Below are 26,068 nucleotides of genomic sequence, written 5' to 3' on the forward strand. Positions count from 1 at the left end.
AGTGCATGCTCGGGTTCCTCCCAACTTTACCTCGAGCATCTTTGCCTTTTGCCAGTTTTGCTTTATCCCCTTTCCCGGAAGGAAGGAAGTCTCAGCCTTGAATTCAACAATGTGTTAAGTCCTGCGAGTTCTCTTAAGTCACTGAACCTGGGGGTGGGCCCTGAGGACTCTGACCCAGAACACAGTAATTTTTCAAATAAAACAAATTGTGTAAGTTCAAGTCATCTGGCCAAGAAAATTCCAAATTGAGATTATGCTGACTATCATAGACCAGTAGTTCCAACCATTTTAAAGCAGAAATCTAACATATACAAAGCTTTTAAGTGAAGCTCCTGGTGTTTATTACTTTATTCCACTATCAGTGAGACCCACAAGTACAGAGACAGACCTCCCACTCACAGGGCCATACCAGCACCCAATCCCACACTTGGATCCCATGCAGTGGGATGTTCTCAATAAATATTTTGTAAATAGAATCAAAGAATTTAGCTTCATTTGTATGAAATTCAAGTCATATGACACCAGCTGAGAACAAAGTTAAGTGATGAACCAAAAAGCCCCCACATTTGCAAACGGGAGGGCCCCGCAGATGAGAGCGGAAACCTCACACCAACTCAGCCTCTCCGCAGTTCAGACTAGAGAGCAGCAGAATCCCAGAAACACCCCTTATCTTACCGACTTGTTGTCTGGAAGCAGGAGTGTAAGCCGACCAGGAAAGGGTTGCTGGATGCCTGCTCAAACACGTGCTTCTCTGTCTGTACCCAGTCAATATCCTGAAATAGAAGCCAGGGAGTGTGAATACTTCACAGACATCCTGGGGAAGGGGAGGCAAGAGAGGAACTCTGTCAACTCTGCTTGAGGGGAGACAATGCAGAGAGGAAAGAAAACGCCCACTAAGACATTCTGCATCCCCACCATTGTCCCCGTTACCATCTGCCACCTTCACTGTGGTCACCATCATCATCACCACCACCACTGTCATCACCATCATCCTCACCATCACTACCTCCACACCATCACCATCACCATCCTCACCATCATGCCCATCGCTATCATCAACACTATCCTCACCATCACCATCTCCACCACCATCTCCATCCCCACCATCACCACCCTGACCACCATCTCCATCCCCACCATCATCACTATCATCCCCATTACCTTTACCATCATCACCACCACAATCACCATCTCTAGTACCATCAGGATCACGACTCATCAGCTATCACCATTTCTACCAAAGCAACACTAAAGCCACACAGTTGGCCTCATGTGTTGCCCGTGGTGCCGTGGAAGGTTTGTATTATCATCTCCACTTGAGATGGAACAGAGAGTGGAGGATTCCCCACACCCCACACTCATCTCCCAAGCACCAGCTCCCACAATAGGACTGTCTCCCTCACAGTCCACGCTGAAACCTGGAGAAAAGTCAGCTTGACAGTCCCAGCTTTGGTTTCATTCCAATACGAGAAAGAAGAGCTGCGTGAGGCCCAGGCCCCCAAATTCCCTAAGTTAAACCCCTTCTTTCAGGGAAAGTGAGAGGGAATGATATGTGTTCAGAGTAGCCTGCCTTCCCCCAAGGTATTTGGGAAAAATTAGCGAACTCTCAGTGAGCACACATTTGGAGGGCCAAAGATCATCTGGGTTCCTCATCCTAGGCTGGGTCCTGATCCCTCTGACCTCCACCCCCCGAAGAGATGCTCTGGGAGGAATGGCTTCATCTGACCAGCTCTACCCACCCCAGTTCTGCTTGCTCATGTGATGGCCACCTGGCATCTCTACTCGGAGTCTCAAGTGCAGAGCCGGCCTTAAACACAGCCCTCAACCGTCCCTGTCTGTTCTCTAAAGCGCCTGGCCACCCAGGTGCTCAGGAAGGAAACCTCAGTGGGTACACGATGCCCCCTCCCCCGACATGGAGGCCAAACCCCCTCCCCCGCCCCTCACCGTCTGCCTTCCTCCCGCCTGCTCACTCCCCAGGTTGTTGTAACAAAATGCCACAGAGTGCTGGGCTTTAACACTCCAGATTGCATCCTCTCCTTGTTCTGAGGCAGAAGCCTGAGCTCAGGTGTGGGCAGGGCCACGCTCTCTCCCAGGTCCCCACGGAAGATCCTTCCTTCACTTCCAGGGGTCTCTGGCTCCTCTCTACCTCCCTCTTAACAGCTTCACTGTGTTTTTCCTTCTTTCTGTCTCAAATTTTTCCCTGCCTTTCTCTAAAAGGACACTTTGTTCCTGGATTTAGGGCCCCTCCAGATAATCTAGAATGACCATCCCAGGATCCGTAATCACTTCTCGCCAAATAAGGTCCCGCTCACAGGTTCTGGGGATCAGATGCGGGCCCCTCAGTCCACTGACCAGGGCCCAGGCCCGGGGCCACAGGATGGCAGAGTCTCACAAATGCACACAGCTGGCCCATCTGTCAGCTCCTAGTGTCTCATTCTCCTGAGACCACCTCAAAGTCCAGGCTCCAGCCCTGGCCCTGGCTATGTGATGATGCCAGGATCAACCACAGCAGTAACCCTCCCTGGAGACCTCTCCTCTCAGCATTCTAGAAACTGCCCCACCCCCAAAGACACCATCAACCCTCCAGCCAGCTATGCATGGGGCGGGGACTTGGAATCACCTTGCAGGGCTGTGACCAGCAGTGAAGACGCCGGCTGAGCCCCACACCTCCCCGGGGCTCCGCTTCCTCAGCTGAGAGGCAGGGTTGCACCAGCTCAGTTGCGAGCTCAGCACCAGGGGCTGGCGGCCAGCTGGGCGGTGTGTGCACTGCACAAATGCACTTGCTGGGAGGGCAGGTGGGGACTTGGTGGAGCCCTGGCTCTGCCCTCTGAGTTGCAAGCCTGGGCAGCCCTGTCGTGGCCCCCACTCCACGTGTATCAAGTCGTCTCACAGTGACATCATCGTTGCTCCCTCTGAAGTCACTCTTTGCTTCTAAGGGACGTAACCCCCATTCAGGGATCAAAGAATAGATCAAAAGTACACAGAGCCAAGAAGCCCATGAAAAGGTGCTGAAAGCCTGTCAAAGCCACTAAACACCCGCTAGGACAGCGATAATCAAAATATAGAACACAGCCAGTATTGGCAAGAATGGGCAGAAGTGGGACCCTCGTGCATTGCTGGTGGGAACGTAAAACGACACCGGGGAAGACGGTTCAGTTGTTCCTCAGAGTGAAACACAAAAAGACCCTATGACCTGGCAGTCCCCTCCCGGGTGAACACCCAGAGGAGTAAAAACAGGGACTCAGACAGCTGCATAGACGTTCACCGCACCTGGAAATGGAGACAAGCCACATGCTTATCAGGGATGGACACACATGCCAAACGGGGCCTGTCCGTAAAACAGAACACAACTGAGGCCTAGAAAAGATGGAGGAGGTGCCGCGCCTCGATATACTTGGATGGACCGTGAGAACGAGATGCTCCGTCAGAGAAGCCAGACACAGAAGGTCCCAGAGCGCATGGTTCCATTTACATGCAGAGTCCAGAACAGGCAAATGCACAGAGACAGAAGCGGCCGGGCGGCTGTGGGGCTGGAAGAGACTGGGGAGAGACTGCTCACGGGGAGGAAGTGTCGTGGGCTGGGCGGTAGCGATGGCTGCCCAATACCGTGAATGCGCTAAAAGTCACTGAGCTGCACACTGGAAAGCGGGGAAAGCGCCATTTTGTTCTGTGCGCTCACTTGCACGCAGAGGAGCAGACAGGGAGGCCTGCAGTGCTGCGGGCCATGTGTCACAGAGCTGGACACGACCTGGCACTGAACAGCAGGGAACACAGGCAGTCTCACCTCGTCGTCATGGACCAGCTCCTTCTTTACCACCTTCATGGCATAGACCTGGTCGTTCTTCTTCAGCCGTACCAGCAGGACCTTGGCGTAGCTCCCGCGCCCAATGACCCTGATCAGGTCGAAGTCCTGCAGCCCGAGCCCCTGAGATATCTTGATCCCGTCCATCCCGTCGATGACTGGCTTGAGGTCCTGATAGGGGTGGACAAGATGGGAGGAAGCGGGAGGGGACTCATCACCCATGGCCTCCCCACCCAGGAGCAGACCCCTAGAGCTCCTGATGGAAGCAGCAGAGATCCAGGAGCCATCACCAGTCAGGTGGCCCCTCTGTGAGCCAGGAGGGATGCTCAGGGCCAGCCTGCCCTGACTGCCAAGGAGGTGACCATGGGCTCACACACCCCAGGGCCGTTGGTGCTGGGATCAGAAGCTCACCTGGCCCTCCCCGGGTGGCACAAAGCACAACCTGCTAATGCCTCGGGAGACACGCCACAGCAAGCGTCACTAGAAGCGACCGTTGACGGCAGGGAGAGGCCACATGCGCCCCTCCTGAGGACTCTCTCTGAAGAGGATTCTGTGCTGGAGGAAAGGTAACTGAGCGCTCCTGACTCATTCCAGACACAGATGACCAGGGAGAAAGAGCTCAAGTCCAGAAGGGACAAGGACCTTGGAAAAGGTGTGGCCTCCCCAGGTGCTGCGAGGAGGTTCCGTGGATGGAAGCTCCAGCTGGAACGCCCTCGCACGGGACCAAACTTCTCAGAGCCTCATTTATCATCCAGAGTCAAACTGATGTTGTGGTTGGTAATACAAAGTCCCTACTTGTTCCAGGGCCCCATTCCTGGCATGGAGCTCCTAAGCCCAGGGGGTTCCAGGTGCAGAGAGCCAGCAAAATGTTCCTTTGTCATGTTAATGAAGCGCCTCCGCGGGAAGCCTCTAGGTCACCTGAGGGTGCCAGGGGAACCAGTCCTGGGATTAGAGGACCAGTCCCACCTCCTGTTTGGCAATTGCCTCTGTGCTAAATGTCTCTTAAGACTTCTCAGACCTGTGACCCCGACGCCTTGATGTATGCAACCCCCGGTGCCCACCAGGCCGCGTCTCCCCAGACACTCCTAGTTCACCTTTGAGTTCCCACAGTGGCCCCGGAAACGAGCTGATGGACCTCTATAACAGACACGGACACTGACGAGCCATTTCCTACTCACCTCAGAATCATCTTTAATGTTGTCATGTTTCCGGGTTGAAGAAATATAAGCAACTGGGGAAGAGCAAGAAAAAGCGGGGTGGGGGGGTGTCACAGGCATTGTCAGGGATGTGGCCCAAGGCCCAGGGACCCCCACGGCCTCTGCCCCTCTGTGGACATGCAGTGCCGGGCCAGGCCAGGCCACCTGCTGCTCAGGGGGGAGGCCTGGAGCAGCTGCTTCTGCCTCAACTAGAGAGGTGGGAGAACAGTTTCCAGGGCCCACCCCCACCAGCTGACTCTCAGCTTCTGGGGCCGAGGCCTGGGAATCTGCATTTGTGACAACTTTCCCTCGTGGTTCTTCTAGAAGTGAGTGGGCAGAAGGGTTTGATGTTGAGCTTTCCAGTCTCTATTCTCAAGGTGTGCAGATGGGTGGGTAGACAGTGGGCAGGTGGATGGATCGTGGGTGGATGGTGGGGGTGGGTGTAGAGTGGGTAGATATGTGTAGATGGTGGGTGGGTGGGTGAATGGTGGACGTGTGTGGATGGTGGGGGTGGGTGGTGGGTGGAGCGTGTGTGGATGGTGGTGGGTGCATGTGTGTGGATGGTGGGTGGGTGCATGTGTGTGGATGGTGGGTGGGTGGATGTGTGTGGATGGGGGGTGTGTGTGGATGGTGGCTGGGTGGGTGGTGGGTGGGGGTGGATGGTGGTTGGGTGGATGTGTGTGGATGGTGGGGGTGAGTGGAGGGTGGGTGGATGTGTGTGGATGGTGGGGGTGAGTGGCGGGTGGATGTGTGTGGATGGTGGATGGTTGCTGAGGGTGGATGGTGGGTGGGTGGATGTGTGGACGGTGGGGGTGGGTGGCGGGTGGACGTGTGTGGATGGTAGGTGGGTGGGTGGTGGGGTGAATGTGGGTGGTCAGGTGGGTGGATGTGTGTGGATGGTGGGGGTGGGTGGAGAGTGAGTAGATGTGTGTGGATGGTGGGTGGTGGGTGGACAGGTGGGTGGGTGTGCATGGATGGTGGGTGGATGTGTGTGGATGGTGGGTGGGTAGACACGTGTGGATGGTGGGTGTGTGTGTGTGTGGATGGTGGGTGGATGTGGACGACAGGTGGGTGGATGTGTGTGGATGGTGGGTGGAGAGTGGACGTGTGTGGATGGTTGGTGGGTGTGGGTGGTGGGTGGGTGTGTGTGGATGGTTGGGCGTGGGTGGAGGGTGAGAGGATGTGTGTGGATGGTGGGTGGGTGGGTAGTGGGTGGGTGTGTGGATGGTGGGCATAGATGGTGGGTGGGTGGATGTGTGGACGGTGGGGGTGGTGGTAGGTGGACATGTGTGGACGGTGGGCGTGGGTGGAGAGTGAGTGGACGTGTGTGGATGGTGGGTGGGTAGGCAGTGGGTGGGTGTGTGTAGGTGGTGGGCATGGGTGGTGGGTGGGTGTGTGTGGATGTTGGGGGTGGTGGTGGGTGGACACGTGTAGACGGTGGGTGTGGGTGGAGAGTGAGTGGACGTGTGTGGATGGTAGGCGTGGGTGGTGGGTGGACGTGTGTGGATGGTGGATGGTTGGTGGGGGTGGATGGTGGGTGGGTGTGTGGTGGGTGGGTGTGTGTGGATGGTGGATGGTTGGTGGGCGTGGGTGGTGGGTGGACGTGTGTGGATGGTGGATGGTTGGTGGGTGGGTGGCGGGTGGACATGTGTGGACAGTGGGCATGGGTGGAGAGTGAGTGGATGTGTGTGGATGGTTGGTGGGTGGGTAGTGGGTGGGTGTGTGTGGATGGTGGGGGTGGGTGGAAAGTGAGTGGACGTGTATGGATGGTGGGCGTGGGTGGTAGGTGGACGTGTGTAGATGGATGGTTGGTGGGGGTGGATGGTGGATGGGTGGATGTGTGGATGTTGGGGGTGGTCGTGGGTGGACGCATGTGGACGGTGGGCGTGGGTGGAGAGTGAGTGGACGTGCGTGGATGTGGGTGGACAGGCAGCTGGTGCGTGGGAGTCTCCTTTACACCAGGCACTGTACTGCTTTGTGCTCCATGGCCTCTCATCACTCCTGGGGAAGGAACAAGCGTTTACTGAGTGAGGCCTAGGCCCTCGTACACCCTTGTGACTATGCACAGAACTGCAGAAGCTCAGAGCACGGCCATCAGTCCAAATGGAATCAAAATTGCTCTCTGAATGCTTCTTAGCAGTAAAAAAAAAAAAAAACAACTCTCCACAACCAAAAAAAAAAAAACCTACTGAAACCCAAGAACTATGCAATACTGGGCACGGCAGACCTTTCCAGAGACGTGAATCTGTGGTGGCCACTGCACTAGAGCCTCCTAGAACTCCCGAGGTTGCAAGAGAGGGAACCCCAGCCCCCACCCTGACTCCCATGGGCAGCAGCACAGAGATGTGGGCGCCCAGGGCAGGCAGCCCGCCCACCCTTGCTCTGGAGAGGCCGCCCCAGCCCTGCAGCGAGCGGCCACACTCACAGGCCCTGGCCTGGGAGAAAGGATCTAGAAAGGGTTCTGGGGGTGGGAGCAGCAGCCCTACTTCCGTCGCTCTCCTCGGAGGGAAGGTCCACGTCATCGCTCTTGTCGTCCACTGCAGGCTCCTGGGAAGGCATGACGGAATCCTGCAGAGACACGGGCCGAGTGACCAGGCAGCACTACACGGGGCTTCTGGAGACACTGCGTGACCGGGACTCACTTTCACATACACTGTGACGTCACAACACACGTCATTCACCTGTTACAGCATCGCCCTGAACATGGCAAGATGAGCACTGAAATTACCTGCGTTCCCACAGGCGGAGGTGGCCGCTCAGCCCTCAGGCTCCACCCTTCTAGCAGGCACTTATAAAATGTGTCTTTTCACATAGTAACGCTTAGTCCCGTCAGCCCTGCCCTCATCACACAGCGTCCGCAGTCAGGCCCCAGCTCCAGGTTCTACGGCTGACATCACAATCGAGGCAGCTCCCTATTGGTGGACCCTGGGGCCCCAAGAGTGCTGGGGGACTCCTGGGGCTTGGAAACATGTCCCAACCCAACTGCTGACCCAGGCCGTCACTCTGCAGCCCCTACATCACCCCCTCTTCTCATCTTGTGGGTAGCAGGGATGGGGTTAGCATCCCAGCTGGGCAGGGAGAGGCCAAGGGTCCCCAGGGGCAGCAGTGTGGACTGCACCCCAGCCGGCCGAGGTGTCCACTCACCATATGCCTGCTGCAGGTCAGTGGGACGAGCACGTAGCAGCGCTTATGAACCAGCAGTTTGCAGTGGATGCACCTGTAGCCCTGCCTCGCGAGGCCCCATATCCTCTCGCTGCACTGGCCGCAGTACGCTCTCTGTGTGGACAAGAACAGGCACCATCAGCCAGGCCTGTGCCCCCGTGGTTTCTTCACACCAAGAGGACACACCTGTGCCCCCATGGTCCCTCCGCACTGAGGGGACATGCAGCCAGGCCAGGAAGAGGCCTCTTCATGCCTGGTACCAGGCCCCACCCAGGCCCAGTAGTCCCGACTTGGGTCTGTCCCAAGGTTAGGGGAACCAAGGCCCCGAGGTGCTGGGCTATGCTCCCATAGGACCTTGTGGGCAGGTAATGAGACCTCTCCATGGGCAGGGCCTCCTTGCCTGCAGGACCTGGAGCGGGGCTGCAAATCCATTCTGGCTGTGCTCAGATCGGCCGAGGCGCCCCGCCAGAGTGAAGTGACCCAGGTGAGAAGGTCGTGGGGGAGCCTGACCACTGCATGACCCTCGTCCAAACCCACATGACCCCTGCATGACAAACACAGAGGCAACCATGCCTGGCAACTGAATGCATCTGGATTCTGAACTGCTCTGGGGCTCCATGCGACTCAGTTCAGTTCAGTTGTGTCCAACTCTTTGTGACCCCATGGGCTGCAGCACGCCAGGCTTCCCTGTCCATCACCAACTCCTGAAGCTTGCTCAAATTCATGTCCATTGAATCAGTGATGCCATCCAACCATCTCATACTCTGTTGTCCCCTTCTCCTCCTGCCTTCAGTCTTGCCCAGCATCAGGATCTTTTCCAATGAGTCAGTTCTTTGCATCAAGTGGCCAAGGTATTGGAGTATCAGCTTCAGCATCAGTCCTTCCAATGAATATTCAGGATTGATTTCCTTTAGGATTGACTGGTTGGATCTCCTTGCTGTCCAAGGGACTCTCAAGAGAGTCTTTAACACCACAGTGCCTTTGAGTGTTTGAGTGTCTCCTGCAGAGGTACAGGTTAGCAGTGGCCTGCGACGGGCAGGGACTCTGGGTGCAGCAGACCTGGGTGTGGTATAAGCCCTCTTGAAGGAGGTCGCCATTAACTCTGCCATAGAGCCGTCAGAACTTACACAGGACTGGGGAAACAGACTCTTGGAGGGCACAAACAAAACCTTATGCACTCCAGGACCCAGGAGAAAGGAGTAGTGACCCCACAAGAGGCTGACCCAGACTTGCCTGTGGGTGTCCACGCTAGTACTAGTCCACCCTTGTATTTTTCTCAGCATTTTAAAAATATTTTAAATGGTCAATCTTTGTTCCTCTTGGTTATAAACGCTTGAAACTCATGATCATGACTGGCTCGTTTGGTGAGGTTTTTGTAATTCTGGAAGTCACAAAATGCAAAGATGAGTGTGTCCAGAAGTGAGGTCACCTGCCCAGCACTTGGAGCCCAAGCTGTCTCCTTGGTTACATGGTGTCTGTATGTTGGCAGGCTCCTGCTTACTTCTGTTCCAGCCATATCTCATTTACATGTTTTACCCTCTTTTGCCACGTTTAACAAATTTCTTTCCTTCAAGAAAGTTTCAAATTACTCCTGGAGAACAGAAAGGATGCACTGTACTGGTACTGACCAGAGCAAATCTTCCCCAAGAGTGGGCTAAGGGTGCAGGACCAGCTACTGGCAGCCAGTGGGCACAAGGAGCTCATTTCCCCCCAGGAAGGAGCCTCTCCTCCACACAGAGTACGTACATCTCAGTCACAGCGACATGGCCAGCACCTGGGATAGTGCCCAGCATACAGTGGGAGCCCAGTAAAGCTCTACTGAAGACAAGTCCATGCATACACACATATGCGCGCATGTGCGCGCGCACACACACACACCCACCCCACTGCTTACAACTTCAGGAAAAGAACCATGTATCCAACTCCCCCATGCTGCTGGAGTTGTCCCGCCCCAAGGAAGAAAACACGAATGACGGGGCTCCCTCTGGGAATGGCCCAAGAGACAGTGGATGGCCTCGAAGGCCAGATGGGAGGCCAGCCACAGGGTCACCCCTCCTGAGAGCTCTGACTCTGGTCAGTTCAGTTTAATACTGGTACTGGCACCTCCACCCAGAAGGGTGACTGCTCATGAGCAAATCCAGGATTCAAGGAGGGAGTGTCCAGCCCGAGACTGCTTTCACCCCTGTCTCCAGCCCTGTTCTGTCAGCATTCATGGAACCATTAAAAAATTCACGTCTTTGGGACTTCCCTGGCAGTCTAAGAATCTGTCTTGCAACGCAGCGGACACAGGTTCAATCCCTGGTCACGGAACCAAGATCCTGCAAGCTGTGTGGCACAGAGAAAAAGGAGTAGTAATAATAAATAAAAATAAATATAAAACATAAAAAATAATTAATTAAATAATAAAAATAATAACAAAAAATAAAGCTTCATCTCTCAGAAAATCATGTGAATTAACAGACTAACGGGTGAAAGTATTTTTCAGTCTGTCTCACATACTGCTCGGCTGGCCCCCTGCTCATGTTTTCAGTCGTCATCCTCTGGGGCTGCTCTTATGTGGTCACACTGACCACAGAGTTGTGCAGTTGCGACAGAGACTGCATGGCCCACAAAGCCTGAAACATTCACTCTCTGGCCCTTTGCAGGGGAGGTGTCCTCAGCTCGAAAAACCCAGGAGAAATCCTCGACCAGCACGGCCAGCCCTGCTGATGTCTTTACCTAGGTCTCCCCGCTCGCCTCTCCACACTGTCCCTCCCCGCAGGACTCTCTGCTCATAATAAAAGCTGCAGTTCCTGAACCATCTATCCAGCCAGTCCTGCAGCACAGGGGGCCCATGTGCCACTAGCAGAGGCCCCTCCAGTTGCCCCAGGATGGGAAGGGGGCATATACTGTGCCAAGGCTCAAACCCCTGCACTGGAGGGTTAAAGGGCAGGGGTTCTCACAACACAGGGAGGGCGCTCAGCTGCTGCCCGCCCGTGACAGTGATATGGCCACTCCTCTAGGATGGACTCACTGCAGGGACAGCAGGACAGGGCACCTCAGAGCCACCGAGCTTTTCCCCAACTGCTTTCCAGAAAGCAGGGATCTGGGTCTGCACCCCCGGAAGTACAAGGACTGTCACTGCATAAAGAGCAGCCTGGGGCACTGGCAGCTCTGAGCATCCTGCGTTTCTCTGGTCACCAACAAGGTCAGGGTGCCTGCATTCATGTGCAGTGACCACTCTTGTTCTAACTGACCACTCACACCCTTGCCCGACTTCTGACTCGGGCATTTAGCAAAAGGCCAGAACTCTTTGGTACTAAACACACATACTGTCTTGATCTCTTATTCCAAGTTTTGCTATAGACATCTTCCCTGCATGTGTTTCAATGTTTGAGGGCTGCAGATGCCTGGCAAGTGATTATGGCTGAGTCTGAAGACCCACTCCCCCTATTCCCCCCGCCAGGTTTCTCTAGAGACCCACAGCGCTTCTAGGTTTTGAGTGAGAGAGAGTGTGTGTGTGTGTGTGTGTGTGCGCGCGTGTGTGTGCATGCGTGTGCGTGTGCGTGTGTGTGTGTGTGTGGCACTGCACGGCTTGTGGGATCTCAGTTCCGAACCGGGCCACGCCAGTGAACACCTTCCCTGATGATCTGCCCCGACTCACTCTGCCATGAACCCAGCCCTGGACAGCCACTCCCTGTTGACCCACACTCAACCAGTATCTCCCTGGGATGCACTGGATGACCCTCCACTCTTACAGGAGACGCTCATGCCCTGGGTCCCAGGGCCAGGTTCTGACCACCAGTTCTGTCCCACACACTGGGGGTCCCCGTTGGCCCCCTCGTGCTTCCTGTTCTGGGGTGGATGCTGCCCCCCCTCCTCTCTCTGCAAGTCCCTGGCTGAGCCTCTCTCTCTGCTCGAGAAGATCAGTCGTGTCCAGTGAAGAGAGCTCCGGCCTGGGAGGCTGACAGCCCTTGCTTTCGTCCTTAGGTCACCAGCAAAAATGGAGAGCCATGACCTCCTTCGTTGGCTTGTCCTTGTGAGCCTTGGTGACCCTGCAGAGCCAGGGGTGCAGCTCCTGAGACATGTGGAGTGACTGCACAGCGAACACAGGTGCATGGTGTGGCCTCCAGACGTGGAGTCTGGGGACCCCAGGTGGGAAACCAGGCTGGGGATGAACAGCGACACGCCCACTTCCCCACCTGTGAAGAGCCAGCTCCCGAAAGGCTGGTGGTATCAGGGCTGGCTCCCCACCTGGCCTCCTGGTGTTCGTTAGAAGCTTGTTGGTGCTCAAGGGAGAGCAGATGGGAGAGGACTAGAGTGGCCATCCTCACCCCAAATTCCTGCTCTTCCTTGGAGAGGAAAAGCCTTGCCCACAATTTTGGGGAGGGGGTGTGGCAGGAGGAGTGCCAGGCTCTGCACCTGACGAATAGGGGAAATGAGTTTTCCTCCTAGAACCTGTAGGCAGGAGAGGCCAGGCCCCTCCGAGTGGCCTTGCCAAGTGGGTGGGCTTCATCGCGGGCCAGTGAGCCACTTTGTCAAGAAGGGCGTGAGTAGTTCCCTGAGGTCCTTCAGGGTGGCCTGGCCCATCTGCCTGAGGCCATCTCTGGCCAGAACCGAGCTGTTGCCCAAAGGCACAGGAGAGAAGCTGCCTGACCACAGGCTGATTGGTCATCTGTTTCTTAAATAAACATGGGGAGGGCAGGCAGTGGTACCTCGTGTCGTTGGGGCTGGAAGTTTCAATTTCTCCAGGTTTCATCTTGTCTGTCTGGGTGGTTCACTGCAGTCTCACATCCACACCCATCGGGTGGCCCATCATCCCTGCAGCCCCCGCCCTCTGTCCACTCTTGGTGATCCCCAGCCTCCCCACGTTATCTGATGCCCCAAGGACCTCGTGTCCTCTTGTCATTGTCGGAGGTCCCAGGGCCCCCTCCTCCCCGACACACATGCTTCATTCCTCACTCACTCCTGACACAGCCCCCGGGGCCCCCTTGGCTGACTTTCCTCCAATCATTCATTATAGTGAACAACAAACCACCATGCTGTGTGTGTGCCTCCTGAGTGCCAGGTGCAGGGACCAGCCTTCAGGGTAGGGTGCTCAGCATGCATGGGGCCCCAGGTCAGCAGGTGCTCGGCTGCTCTATGGGACTCAGTGGTGTCCCCCAAACTCATGTCCACCCAGAAATGAGGTCAGATTGGGTCCTTGTCATGATGGGCATCCCAGGGGTGAGGAGTCAGGGGTGGGGGTGGGGTGCAGAGACAGGAGGTGGCAGAGGCTGGAGGGCTGCACTCCCAGCCCAGGGCCTCTGAGGATGCCAGTGACCCTAGAAGCTACACAGAGGCAGGAAGGACTCTCCCTGAGAGCAGCTTGGCCCTGAGAACAGTCCTTGTTTTGGACTTCAGACACCAGACCATCCTGCTAAGCACCTAGCCTGTGGCGCTCTGTGTGGGCAGCCCTGGAGCAGACGGTCTTCAGCCACCGGGCCTCTGCAGGCACCTCCCTTTCCACGTGGCAAGGACAATGACAAAGCCACGCGAGCCTCGTGGTCTCTACAGGACCCAGGGCAGCATGAGGAGAAACACCATACGTGTAGCTATAAAGCCTTCGGAGTGTGCTGGGCAGTGGGGCCAGGGGCTGGAGGGCCGTTATCGGGCCCTGGGCTTCACAGGAGACCCTTGCGACCAGCAGGGGACACGTGCAGTAACCCATGCGTCCTGGTTTCGGGACAGCTCCAGGGTCCCTTCTGAATGCCCACGGAGTCCCAGTGCCAGGACTGGGGTCACGTGACAGGACACGGTACCTGGAAGGGGGTCATGTGACAGGAACACACAGGTCACGTTTTGTCAGAAAAGACCTGAGCTGGTACCTTGCTGGCTCAGGGAGCTCATGAAGGGCTTGTGGTCATCCAGGGCTGAGTGTGGAGCAGAGCCCGGCATCTCCCCCTCAGGGGGACTCACCCTGTTAAAGCGCTTGGCCTGGAAGAGGTGGCCGTTGGCGCGGTACAGCTTCCGCCATCTTCTGGCTCCACGGCGGTAGATGGATTCTGGAACGAACAGGAGAAGAGCGTAAAGAAATAGCCCTGGGGCTGCGAGCCCAGCTCTACCACATGGGGGGCGGTGGGGACAGGCCGCCAGTCCAGGTGGCCCAGGGCAGTGGCCGCGGAGCTGAGACGCCAGCACCCTCGCAGCTGTTCCACACCGGCGGGTGGGGAGATGGTGCCCCAGACAACCCACAAGGACAGCCATCTGCAGGGGCTCAGGCTGTGAGGCCACTGGGGCCTGTGTGCCCCCCATGGGCTTCCTGTCCACTCCCTTCCCTCCGGGAGTGAAAACCAGGGCCCGTTCCACATAGGGACGGGCTCCATGGGAGCTAAGGGCTCTCCGGACCTTTACGCCCAACTGTCCGGGGAGGGACCCCGGCAGCCGGGAAGTCCACGGTCAGCCTGAGGCAGGCGTCCAGCCAGCAACGCCCCCCTCCCCCGGCTCCCCTTCAAGAACAAACCTAGGGGCAGAAACAAAGCAAAACCAACTGCACACTTATGCTGAGTTGAAAGTCACCAAAAACATCACGCTCCCAATCTGCACCAGACTTGTGTGGAAGCAGCGGCTCATGAAACACGCCGAGCTACACGTATGACCAGGATGGGAGGTTTCATTCCTCCTCAAAAACATTTCCAACTTTGCTCCTTCCCAACGCTTTGAAAGTATGTGAAAACAAAATACTTGGGCTACAACGGGAAGCTTTGTGCTTTTACAGAGCTCCGTAGTGAAGGCGACTTTCATGAGAGTCAGGGAGCTGCCAGGAACATACAGAAGTGGAAACTGTAACGGAGTGTTTTTAAAACAAGCAAATGACCAGCTCTGGCTGGAACCTGTGAAACCTGGTCACAGTGACTGCAAAACCGGCTCCCTTCCCACTAAATGAGAGGTGAAGGGGGAAGCTGAGACGCCAACATGCAAACAGAACAGGGCTCCCCCGCCTATCTTGCCCTGGGCTCCAAGGGGTTCCTGCTGATGCCCCAGGGCCCCTGCCTGATCACAGGGCATAGCCCTCCCAGCCAGATCTGGGGGAAGTCTGGCCCCCAGCAGGTCCCTGCTGACGTCCACAGGGCTGACTGCCCTGCGTGTGGTGTTCACAACCCCCAGCCGTCCCTGCACATGGTGGGGTGAGGCACCGAGTGACAGACCCTAAGACACAAAGGGAGCCAGGTTGTCAGGCTGGGACGCGGTGGCACAAGGCTCTGGCTCCTTCCAGTGTTCAATACACGCACAGCACGAAAGCCTGAAAATGCATCCACAGGACGCCCTTCACATTTCAGTAAAGCCACCAGAAATAAGGAACTCAAACATGTCCAGCAGCCCCCAGCAGACAGGAAAGCTAGGCTAGGGGACAGAACAGAGCCCTTCGGGACTCCTATGTGTTGAGCAGGGCCAAGGGAACACGGGTGATGTCTTGTCCACAGTGAACGAGGCAGGGACCCCCGCTGTTGTGCCTTTCCTGATTACACGTGGAAGCCCTGACTGGCCCCCTCAGCCCCTCTCCAAAACCTCATGCATGGCTGTATTTGGAGGCGGGGCCCCCTGAGAAGGTCACTGAGTTCAGCAGTCATGCGTGGGGCCCCCTGATGGGATCAGCACCCTCATAAGAGGAGGATGAGACACCCAACCTCTGTCTCCACTGCCTGGGGACCCAGCTGGGGCAGTGTTTGTAAGCCACGAAGAGGGTGCTCACCAGACCCCAAGCCTGCCAGCACCTGGAGCTCAGCCGTCCGCCCCCAGACCCTGAGAAGTGAGGTCCTTTGGTCTCTGCTGCATACAGTGTACTGTGACAGTGACTCGAGCAGACCAGACGCCTGCCTCGCTCCACACACAAACACTCCCCTCAGTACATAAGGGCTGAGGGACTTCCCTGGTGGTCCAGTGGCTAAGATTCTGTGCTCCCAGCGCAGGGGCTCAAGTTCGACTCCTGGTCAGGGGACTGGATCCCACATGCCACAACCAAGACCTGGTGCCACCACACAAATACACTCATCTAAAAAAGACAAGGACTGAAACTAAGGGGCAAAATGACAAGTCCTAGAAGGATACCTGGATGATCTTAATCGAAAGTGGAGGAAACCCCTGAAAACAAAAGGAGGAGAGGACGCATGTTCACCCTAAGGCCACACGAGGCCAGACAAACCCCCATCTCATTATCAGCCGTGCCACATGGGCTAATGATTCAGGATACGGGAGGCATGCCCACAAGCCAATGAGGGAAAGCACAAACGGGAACGGAAGACGAGTCTCCCGTGATGTCAAATACTGTCAGGGATCAGAGTAACCTAAAGTCGCCTGTCCTGCTGGGGGAGCTTAACCATGGCCAGAATCAATGGTCGAGGGCATGTGTGCTTCCCCGGGACACAGCAGTAACACTGCTCCTAGACCAGGGCCTGACAGGCCTCACGTGGGCTCGCGGCCACCGAAGGATGTCTGCAGCCACCCAGGTCCAAGAGGACAGGTGACACGGGGCATGGCTATCTGGGAGGACCCTCGGTCATAACCCAGCTTGAGCCACCCTCGGCCATACAAACGCATCTTCCAAAATCAAGTCAAATAAAAAAATCAGTATAAAATCACAGGGGCTTCCCTAGCGGCTCAATGGTAAAGAATCTGCCTGCCAACACAGGAGACACAGGTTTGATAACTGATCCAGGAAGATCCCACGTGCTGTGGAGCAGCTAAGCCTGTACGCTACAACTACTGAGCCTTGCTCTAGAGCCCAAGAGCCACAAGTGAAGCCCGAGTGTCCCAGAGCCTGTGCTCCGCAACAAGAGAAGCCACTGCAATGAGAAGCCTGTGCACCACAACCAGAGAGTAGACCCTGCTCACCACAATCAGAGAAAAGCCTGTGCAGCAACAAAGACCGGCACAGCCAGAGATAAACAAATACATTTAAAACCTTAAATTATAAGATGACAGACTGACCTATATGAAATGGGCTCTGTAAAATGATGCCTGTTATCAAACTAAAGTGGCTTGCCCGGTGGTTCAGACAGTAAAGAATCTGCACACAATGCAAGAGAGCTGGGTTCAACCCCTGGATTGGGAAGATCCTATGGAGAAGGGAATGGCAACCCACTCCAGTATTCTTGCCTGGAGAATTCCATGGACAGAGGAGCCTGGAGGTCTACAGTCCACAGGGTCAAACTAAAAACCAAGAAAATGGACAGTGTGATGTTTCAGGATGCATGTTCATAAAGGGAAATCATCCTAGTAAGTAGAAGACTGGGACAGTGCGTCAGTGCTGGGCAAGTTGGCTGCTAGGGGCATGCAGGTCCACTCCACCGTATGTTTCATAACACGTGTGATTCCCATGTTCCTGGGGTGCCTCAAAGGCTGCAGTAAACAATATACAACAGGAACTGTAAAAACACAGGGAGGGGCCAGAGGTGGCAACAACGACACAGTTATAAACGAACCTCAGATCTTAGTAGAAACACTGAGCTCTGTCTCTGCACACAGGCTCCAGCTGCTGCTGTGAGCCCACTGCAGGAACCATGTCCATGCTGCTGCAGCTTGTGCCCTGACCAGTGGGGAGCAGTGCCTGCAGACACACACTCCACACCGCAGGAGGACACTGGCCAGAGGGGTGGGCTCGGGGAGCCACAGGACAGATGCAACACGGCTCCCAGGTGGCAGAGGTTGCAGGTGTGTAAGTTCAGGGAGAAGCAGGGAGGAAGTGCTGAGCAGACGGGAGGGAAGTGGCGTCCTCCAAGCCCCAGAAGACAACCAGCCCTCCTGGGGGAGGGGTCAGTGTATGTCCAGCACATGCAGGATAGACACGTGTCAGACAGAGGTGTGACCATGCTGTTGTCTTTAGCGGGAGACTGAGTGTGGATTCAGGAGGCACCTCTTGGCAGTGGGGGGTGGGGATGCGGTGGTTCATTTCATGTGTCAGCTGGGTGGACCACAGTGCCCAGATTCGTGGTCAAAATATCTTGGATGTTTCTATGAGGGTGCTTCCAGATGAGATGAACATTTAAGTCAATGGCCTCAGAGTGGAGCAGATTGCCCCCCCACGGGTGGGCTTATCTGATCAGGTGATGGCTTTGTTCAGTCTCTCAGCCATGTCTGACTCTTTGTGATCCCATGAACTGCAGCATGCCAGGCTTTCCTGTCCCTCACTATCTCTTGGTGTTTGCTCAGATTCATGTCTATTGAGTTTGTGATGCCATCGAACCATCTCATCTGCCATGGTGACAGCCTGAACAGACCTGAAGGCCGCCTTCCCCCAGCGAGAGCGATACTGCGGCAGACAGTTTTGGACCTGGACCATGGCAGCAGCTTCTCCCACATCTCCAGCCTGCAGGCCTGACTTGCGGCCGCCATGACCCTGTGAGCAGGCTCCTTACAATAATGACTCTCCACGTGTTCTATCGGTTCTGCTTCTCTGGAAAACCTGACTCACATGGGCTCTCAGGTGTACCGTCCACCACCCCCATCCCTGCCAGGGATGTCAGAGCCCCAGCAGTGCAGACCCCAGCCCCAATCCCAGCAGAGGCATAGGAGCCCCTGGGTGTCCAACCCACACCCACGCTGCCACCTGGAAAGCAGTGCCCCGTGGACTTGTAAGGAACCATGAGCGACCGCAGGGAATCCCATACCTTTTTTTTGAGCGGGGGTGGGGAGGAGACACTGCATGGCATGTGGGATCAAACCTGTGCCCCCTGCACTGGAAGGCAGTCTTAACCAATGGACTGCTAGGAAAGTCTCCATTTCACACTTAACATTCTGGACTGCGAAGTCAAGTGGGCCTTAAGAAGCACTGCTGCTAATAAAGCTAGTGGATGCGATGAAATTCCAGCAGAACTATTCAAATCCCTAAAGGATGATGCCATCAAGGTTTTGCATTCATTATGTCAGCAAATCTGGAAGAGCCAGCAGTGGCCACAGGACTGGAAAAGGTCAATCCTCATCCCAATTCCCAAGAAGGGTAGTTCTAAAGAATGTGTTAATCATCAGACAACTGCACTCATCTCCTGTGCTAGTAAAAGTGAAGTCGCTCAGTCGTGTCCGACTCTTTGAAACCCAGTGGACTGTATAGCCTACCAGGCTCCTCCGTCCATGGGATTCTCCAGGCAAGAATACTGGAGTGGGTTGCATTTCATTCTCCAGGGGATCTTCCCAACCCAGGGATTGAACCCAGGTCTCCCACACTGCAGGCAGATGCTTTACCCTCTGAGCCACCAGGGAAGTCCTGTTCTAGTAAGGTCAGGCTTAAAATCTTGCATGCTAGGCTTCAGCATTATTCGAACCAAGAACTTCTAGATGTCCAGGCAGGGTTTCAAAAGGGAAGAGGACACAGAGATCAAATTGCCAACATCTGCTGGATTATGGAGAAAGCTAGGGAATTTGAGAAAAACATCTATCTCTGTTTCATCAACTATGCTAAAGCCTTTGACTGTGTGGATCATGACAAACTGTGGAAAGCTCTTAGAGAGATGGGAATACCAGACCATCTTACCTATCCTCTGAGAAACCTGGATGTGGGTCAAGAAGCAACAGTTAGAACCCTGTATGGTATAACTGATTGGTTCAAGGTCGAGAAAGGAGTATGACAGGGCTGTTTGCTGTCACCCTGTTTGTTTAACCTATACGCTGACCACATGTGGGAAATGCCAGGCTGGATGAATTACAAGCTGAATCAAGATAGGAGGGAGAAACATCAACAACCTCAGATATGCAGATGATACCACTCTAAGCTGAAGCTCCAATACTTTGGCCACCTGATGCAAAGAACTGACTCATCTGAAAAGGCCCTGATGCTGGGAAAGACTGAAGGAAGGAGAAGGAGACAACAGAGGATGAGATGGTTGGATGGCATTACTGACTCGATGGACATGAGTTTGAGCAGGCTCCAGGAGTTGGTGATGGACAGGGAAGCCTAGCGTGCTGCAGTCCATGGGGTCACAAAGAGTCAGACATGACTGAGTGATTGAACTGAATCACTCTAATGGCAGAAAGCGAAGAACGGAAGCACATTCGGATCCCAACTCACCTCACACAACAGGAAAGGGAGGAGGGCACATGCATGTGCAGAACACGTGTCTATGCAGATCCTGACTCACCCCACACAACAGGAAACGGAGAAGGGCACGAGTGCGGAGCGCTTCAAAGGGCCGGGCACACTGGGGATGACCTGCCCCTTCCCACCGCTCTGGCCGTGGGCCCTGCCTGTCCACCTTCCTGTGCAGCTGGTCTCAGTGGTAAACAGTCCTGAAAACCAGCCAGGGGTGGGTGGGGGTAGCTGGCAAGACCTCCACAAGAAGCAGCCCTGGTGGGTGACCCCAGCTGACCCTGCGGCTGCTCCACCCAGAGTCCTTGGGGATCAGGAGGCTCCACCTTAGTCATTGTGTCACGACTGAGTTCAGAGTTGGAGCTGTTCAAAGCCACAGTCCAACTTGGGAACATCTAGTGGTCTCCAGGGTGCCTGCAACCTGAGTGCAGAGTGGCAACAACTGCAGTCCTCATGGCCCCTGGGCTCAGCCACTCTGGTATCTTCGCTCAGCCTCAGAGACAGCCCCAGAGAAGCTCGCTGCTTGTCTTTGGAATTCTATAATTAGGGTGGCTGCAGGGAACTTTAATGAGTTCTGTTTCTATGGCAATCTAGCATCATGAGGGCTCTGACAAGGTGAAGAAAATACACTTTAAAAAGGGAGCTTAGAGCAACAGACCTCGAAACAAACCAGGCAGCCCCCAGATTGGCAGGGGGGCGGGGGGGCGGTGCGTGAGGAGTGCTGAATTTGCCGGGCAAGCCATGATGCTCTCAGAGGCTTTTCTGGCTTTTTGCTAGACATGGACCCACCGCCCAGGTGACTGGCCCAGCCAGCACAGCCCCCAGACAGTCCCGTAGCCTCAGAACTACAGCAGGAATGCATGTGCAGCAGGGCACCTGGGTCACCTGAATGCACCTCTGGCAGTTCTAGGTCGGTGACCAGCCCAAGGCTAGGCCGGGGAGCTAGGAGGTACCTGCAGCCCTGGGGCTGGGCTGGGGGTGGGGTCCTTGGCAGAGCAATGCTGCTTCCTCCAGGACTGGCTTCCTGCGGGGGAGTCATGTCCCCTGGGATCCAGGCCCCAGGAGGCAGGGCGTTCACTCAGGTTGCCCTGTCCTCACCAACCACACGTTCCACCAAAACCCTCCTACTGCAGGCTGCACGTGACCATCTGAAAAAAAGAAGTCTGGGATTTAGGTGGGATGCTGGCCTGAACTGGGGGACATGTCTGGAGCTGCTGTGGAACCTGGTGGCCGTATAGGCTGGGCATCCCTGAGGGACACAGTGAGAGTAGACACAAGCCCCAGGAAGCCCATGGAGCCATACAGCTTGTGGGCCTTTCCCCAAGGGCTGGGTGTCACCTGACCGTGGATCCGGCCGCCCACTGCTAGGCACACCAGGTGACCTGTCTCAAGAGGGACCTGGCACTGTCCCTAGAGCCATATGACCCAGACCCATGTCCATCTGCAGTACTGAAGGTCATGATGGGGGCAGGGCAGCAGTGAGCAGGATATGGCTGGGCTGATGGGGGGGGCACCCCTCCAGGGTCCTCTCTCACATGGCTTCCTGCTTCTTACTCTGAATTGTGTCCCGCTGCCCTGAGAGGTGAGTGAAGGGGCCCAAGGCCAAAAATGCAGACTGGGAAGGGTTTTGGAGCTGCTATGGCAGGAAGCCAGCCACATGGGGATGGTGGCAGTTTGGTCCCCTCTGCAGGCTGGCTCCCACGAAGCCTGGGCCCCCTCACAGGGTCCTGACATGGTTCCTAAGCCTTGACATTGCTGGCAGGGAGCTGATCTCACCTGGGTCTACCACAACCCAAGAAGGACAACCCTGGGATGTGACTGGCCCAGGGCCATCACATGACCAAAACCACCCAATTAGGCTGTAGGCTCCGCAGCCCCCCCTCCCCGAGCCTGGCCACCCGGGCTGGCCAGCGGAGCAAGGACACGGGGCCTGGCATGGCTGGCTACATGGACAAGGCGAGTCAGTCCCGCAACAGCCATGGGAAGATGGAGTGACTGGGGCTGGGCTCGGCTGGAACCACCTCATGCCGCCACCTCTGGACACAGGCTGTGGGGACAAGCTCCATTAGCTGTGGGCCCAGAGGTCTGCTGAGCACCAGCCAGCAGTGGGGCCAGCAGCACTGGGGAGGGTGCACGACGGAGCCTCCCCGGGGAGCCTGGGACCAGACCGTGTCCTGTCTCCTGGGGCCTCACATGCAGCAGAGAGAAGAGGTGCGGGGGCCCCACCCAATGCCACACCCTGTGTGCAGAGCAGTGGGGCAGAGACACGTCCCCAGAGTTCACCTGCCTGACATTTCCCCCACCCGGTGGCCAGGACGGACATCTGAGTCATGCCTGTGAGGGCACAACAGCTGAAGGTCTGGACTCTGGCTCCGTGGACAGGAGAGTGGCTGCAGGAGCCACAGAGCAGCCGAGTGCAGGGAGGGGAGGGGGGCAAGGTGGCCTTCAAGGCAGGACGCCTTCACGTCTCCCTCGAGGGAAGACAACGGCAGAGGACCTGAGAGTGGGTTTGCTCTCGCAAAGGTGTTGAGGGACCAGCACAGGACAAGGGTTCTGATGTTTGTAGAGAGAAATGCTTCAATGAAACAAAGCCTTCTGCTTCCCAAGGCCAGGACAGCAACCTCTGTGTGGAGCCAGGGCCCGGCCAGCACCGTGCACCAGGGTTCGGGGCAGCACAGCTGCCAAGACCCCAAGGCCCGTCCCCATCGGCTCAGTTGCTGTCACAGGACCAGATGCTCCATCAAAGAACAAGACCTTGATGAGGCTCAGGAGGTGGAGACCAGGGTCACAGCCTCGGGGTCCCAGGAGGTGCAGGACACCTACCTGGGCTCCTCAATCTGTCCCTCTGCCCCCAGACGCCATTAGTGACCGTTATGAAGCCCAACCCTGGACTTGCCTGGTGGCTCAGTGGTAAAGAATCTGTCTGCCAGTGCAGGGGACAGGGGTTTGAGCCCTGGTCCCGGAAGATCCCACATGCTGTGGAGCAACTGAGCCCATGCTCCACAACGAGAGAAGCCACTGCAATGAGAAGCCTGTGCATCACAACTAGAGAGTAGCTCCCGCTCATCGCAACTAGAGACAAGCCCACATAGCAGTGAAGGCCCAGCACAAGCGAAAGCAAGGAAACCCAGCCTGAAAGGCATTCTGGGGGGTGGGGTACTGCAACAGTTCCACCTTCTAACAAGTTTCATCACAAAGAGACAAACTGTCACAAAGTGAGTTCAGTTTTGATGAAACAGCGGACCAAGACCAGTGTTTTCTCAAAGAGTTTCTGGAAAAACTCAGAGACTTGCAAGTCATCTATCGCCAGTGAGCGCACACTGAAGCAGCCTCTCTCTATTTGGAGGCTTTCCTTTACGGATTCACCTTTAAAAATAGCACAAGGCCTGGAGCCGCTCGTGGCCCACCTGCGCTGTCAGGGCCGGCGTCACCTGCTGCGGCCACGGCTGCAGCACAGGGCCAGGCCGACTGAGACACAGGTCTGGGCGGAGAACATGAGCCCCGCGTGTCCCCGGGGAAATCATGGGCAGAGACTGGGGATGCAGCCCTCCAAAGGTCAGCCAGCAATGGCTGGGCCACAGTGAAAACGGCGCCTGCATCACAGCCGGATGTGTGGGTCAGAGCAGGAGACAAGGCTGGTTCCTGGGAGGCCAAGCGGAGAGGGAGGCCCGGAGCTCGTGGGAACCAACTGTAGATAAAAGGTGGGGTTTATGGGGAACTACATTCAATATACTATAGTAAACCAAGTAGAAAAAGGAAAAAATATATATGTGTATAACCAAATCACTTTGCTGTACATGTGAAACTAACATAAAACTAGGAATCGACTATAGTAAAAATTAAAAAAAAAAACAAACCTGGGGTTCAGAGCAGCAGAGACAAGCCTCCTGAAGGGTCACCTCAGTCCTCCTAGACATGTGACAGACCCACAGGCTGCCTCCAGCAGGGTCTGGGGACTGGAGGTCTGGGTTCTGACAATGGCCTCTCCCCACGGTCTCCTCTCACGGGGTATAAGCCCCCCAACCCCAACTATTACCTCCCAAAGTCCTCATGGCCTCACACACATTTAGGGACGGGGCTTCTGCACAGTACTTTGGGGGTCACATTTGGTCCCAAACAATCTGCTCCTGGTCCCCCCAGATTCATGCTTCTCTTGCACACAAAACACTCCATCCAACAGCTCCAAGGCTCCTCTCCAGCAGCAACTCTGACATCCACAGTCTTATCAAAAATCATCTAAATTGCAGGAGTGACACTCAGCTGTAATTTGTCCTGAGGAAATCTACCCCCACCCCCACCCCTCACCCAGCCCCAGCTCAGACCTGTTAGACCAGACAAGCTGTGTTTCCAAAATGCAAGGCTGGGGGAACTTCCTGGTGGTCCAGTGGGTAGGACTCAGTGCTCTTCCTGCTGGAGCCCAGGTTCAATCCCTGGTCGGGAAACTAGGATCCCACAAGCCATGCAGCATGGCAAGAAAAAAAAAAGCAACATTGGACAGGAAGAGGATAGCCAGTCCCGCTCCAAACGGAGGAACGGAAAAGCAGGGAAAGCGACAGGTCCCCAGGGAGCCCACACTTGCCAAGGCGAGTCCACTGGCTCTGTGAGGCTCAAGAATGACCCACCTGGTTTGATGCTGCCCCCTAGCCTCACTGGAGGATCAGGGTGACCCCCACTATGGGGCTCACTCAAGGTCCCTGAGGAAACGGGAATGTGAAGAAATGAACCTAAAATCCAATCTTCCCTTCGAGGCATCTGTCAAGTCCTACACTGTGGAGTTCAGGGCAGAAGGCCAAGAAACGAAGCTACACAGCTGTTAAATGGAAAACAAAAAAGCCTAATATGAGATTTTTGGCTGACTCATGGTGTTGGGGAGACCAAAGATGGAGACTGGGGTCCTAGTCACCCCCCAGACTTTTCCAACTGCAATTACTACAAGACATTAAAGGAAAATGAGGAACAGACCAGCATCACCAGGTGACCCATCCACAGTCCATCTGCCAGGATGAGATCAAGTCCCTTCATGAGGAAGTAACATCACTCAGAGCTCCTGCTGCTTTGCAAACACAGGATCTGATATTCAGAAATCACCAGGCCGGCCAAAAAACAGGAGCATTTGGCCCAACAGTCAATAGAAACGGACTCACAGGAGACCCAGATATTCAACGTACATTGAAAAAGATGGTAAAAGGACAGAACTTTACCCAAGAACTGGATCTATTGAAAAAGGAGTCAAATTCTAAAGACCCTAGGATTTTAGAAATTCTCAAAGTGAAAATACAGTGTCTGAAATTAATAATTCAGGAGCCAGATTTAAGAATAGGCTAGGGCTTCCCTGGTGGCTCAGTGGTAAAGAATCTGCCTGACACTGCACGAGACACAGGTTCGATCCTTAGTCCAGGAAGATCCCACATGCTTTAGAGCAACTAAGCCTGGGAGCCAAATCTACTTGAATCCACGTGCCACAACTACGGAAGCCTGCTCACCCTTAAGCCTGTGCTCCGCAACAAGAAGCCATCGCAGTGAGGAGCTGGGACACTGCAACTAGACAGCAGCCCCTGCCCACCGCAACTGGAGAAAAGCCCACAAGGCAAGGAAGACCAAGCACGGAAAAATAAAAAATGTAAAAAGAAAAGGTTAGATAAAATAAGAGGCAGTAGAAGATCCAACGCTTCCCTGGTAGCTCAGCTGGTAAAGAATCCGCCTGCAGTGCAGGAGACTCCAGTTCGATTCCTGGTTTGGGAAGATCCCCTGGGGAAGGGAAAGGCTACCCACTCCAGTATTCTGGCCTGGAGAATTCCATGGACTATATAGTCCATGGGGTCGCAAAGAGTTGGACTCGAATGAGCGACTTTCACTTTCAGATGAGAAGAT

The 26,068-nt window shown here is 55.4% G+C and overlaps 1 protein-coding gene across 2 annotated transcripts in view; it reads right to left on the minus strand.

Annotated features, from left to right (window-relative positions):
- PRKCZ (protein kinase C zeta) overlaps positions 1-26,068 on the minus strand; it is a 100,421-nt gene that overhangs the window by 14,748 nt on the left and 59,605 nt on the right. For both annotated transcript variants that reach the window (XM_013970271.2, XM_018060488.1), the window contains 6 exons: positions 14,098-14,183; positions 8,143-8,274; positions 7,485-7,566; positions 4,981-5,033; positions 3,785-3,973; positions 676-773 (listed from right to left, as the gene is read on the minus strand). In XM_013970271.2, coding sequence (XP_013825725.1) covers positions 676-773; positions 3,785-3,973; positions 4,981-5,033; positions 7,485-7,566; positions 8,143-8,274; positions 14,098-14,183 — 640 coding nt within the window. The remainder of the gene's footprint in view (positions 1-675; positions 774-3,784; positions 3,974-4,980; positions 5,034-7,484; positions 7,567-8,142; positions 8,275-14,097; positions 14,184-26,068) is intronic.

This window comes from Capra hircus, chromosome 16 (genome assembly GCF_001704415.2).
Source record: "Capra hircus breed San Clemente chromosome 16, ASM170441v1, whole genome shotgun sequence".
NCBI classification, from domain to species: Eukaryota; Metazoa; Chordata; class Mammalia; order Artiodactyla; family Bovidae; genus Capra; species Capra hircus.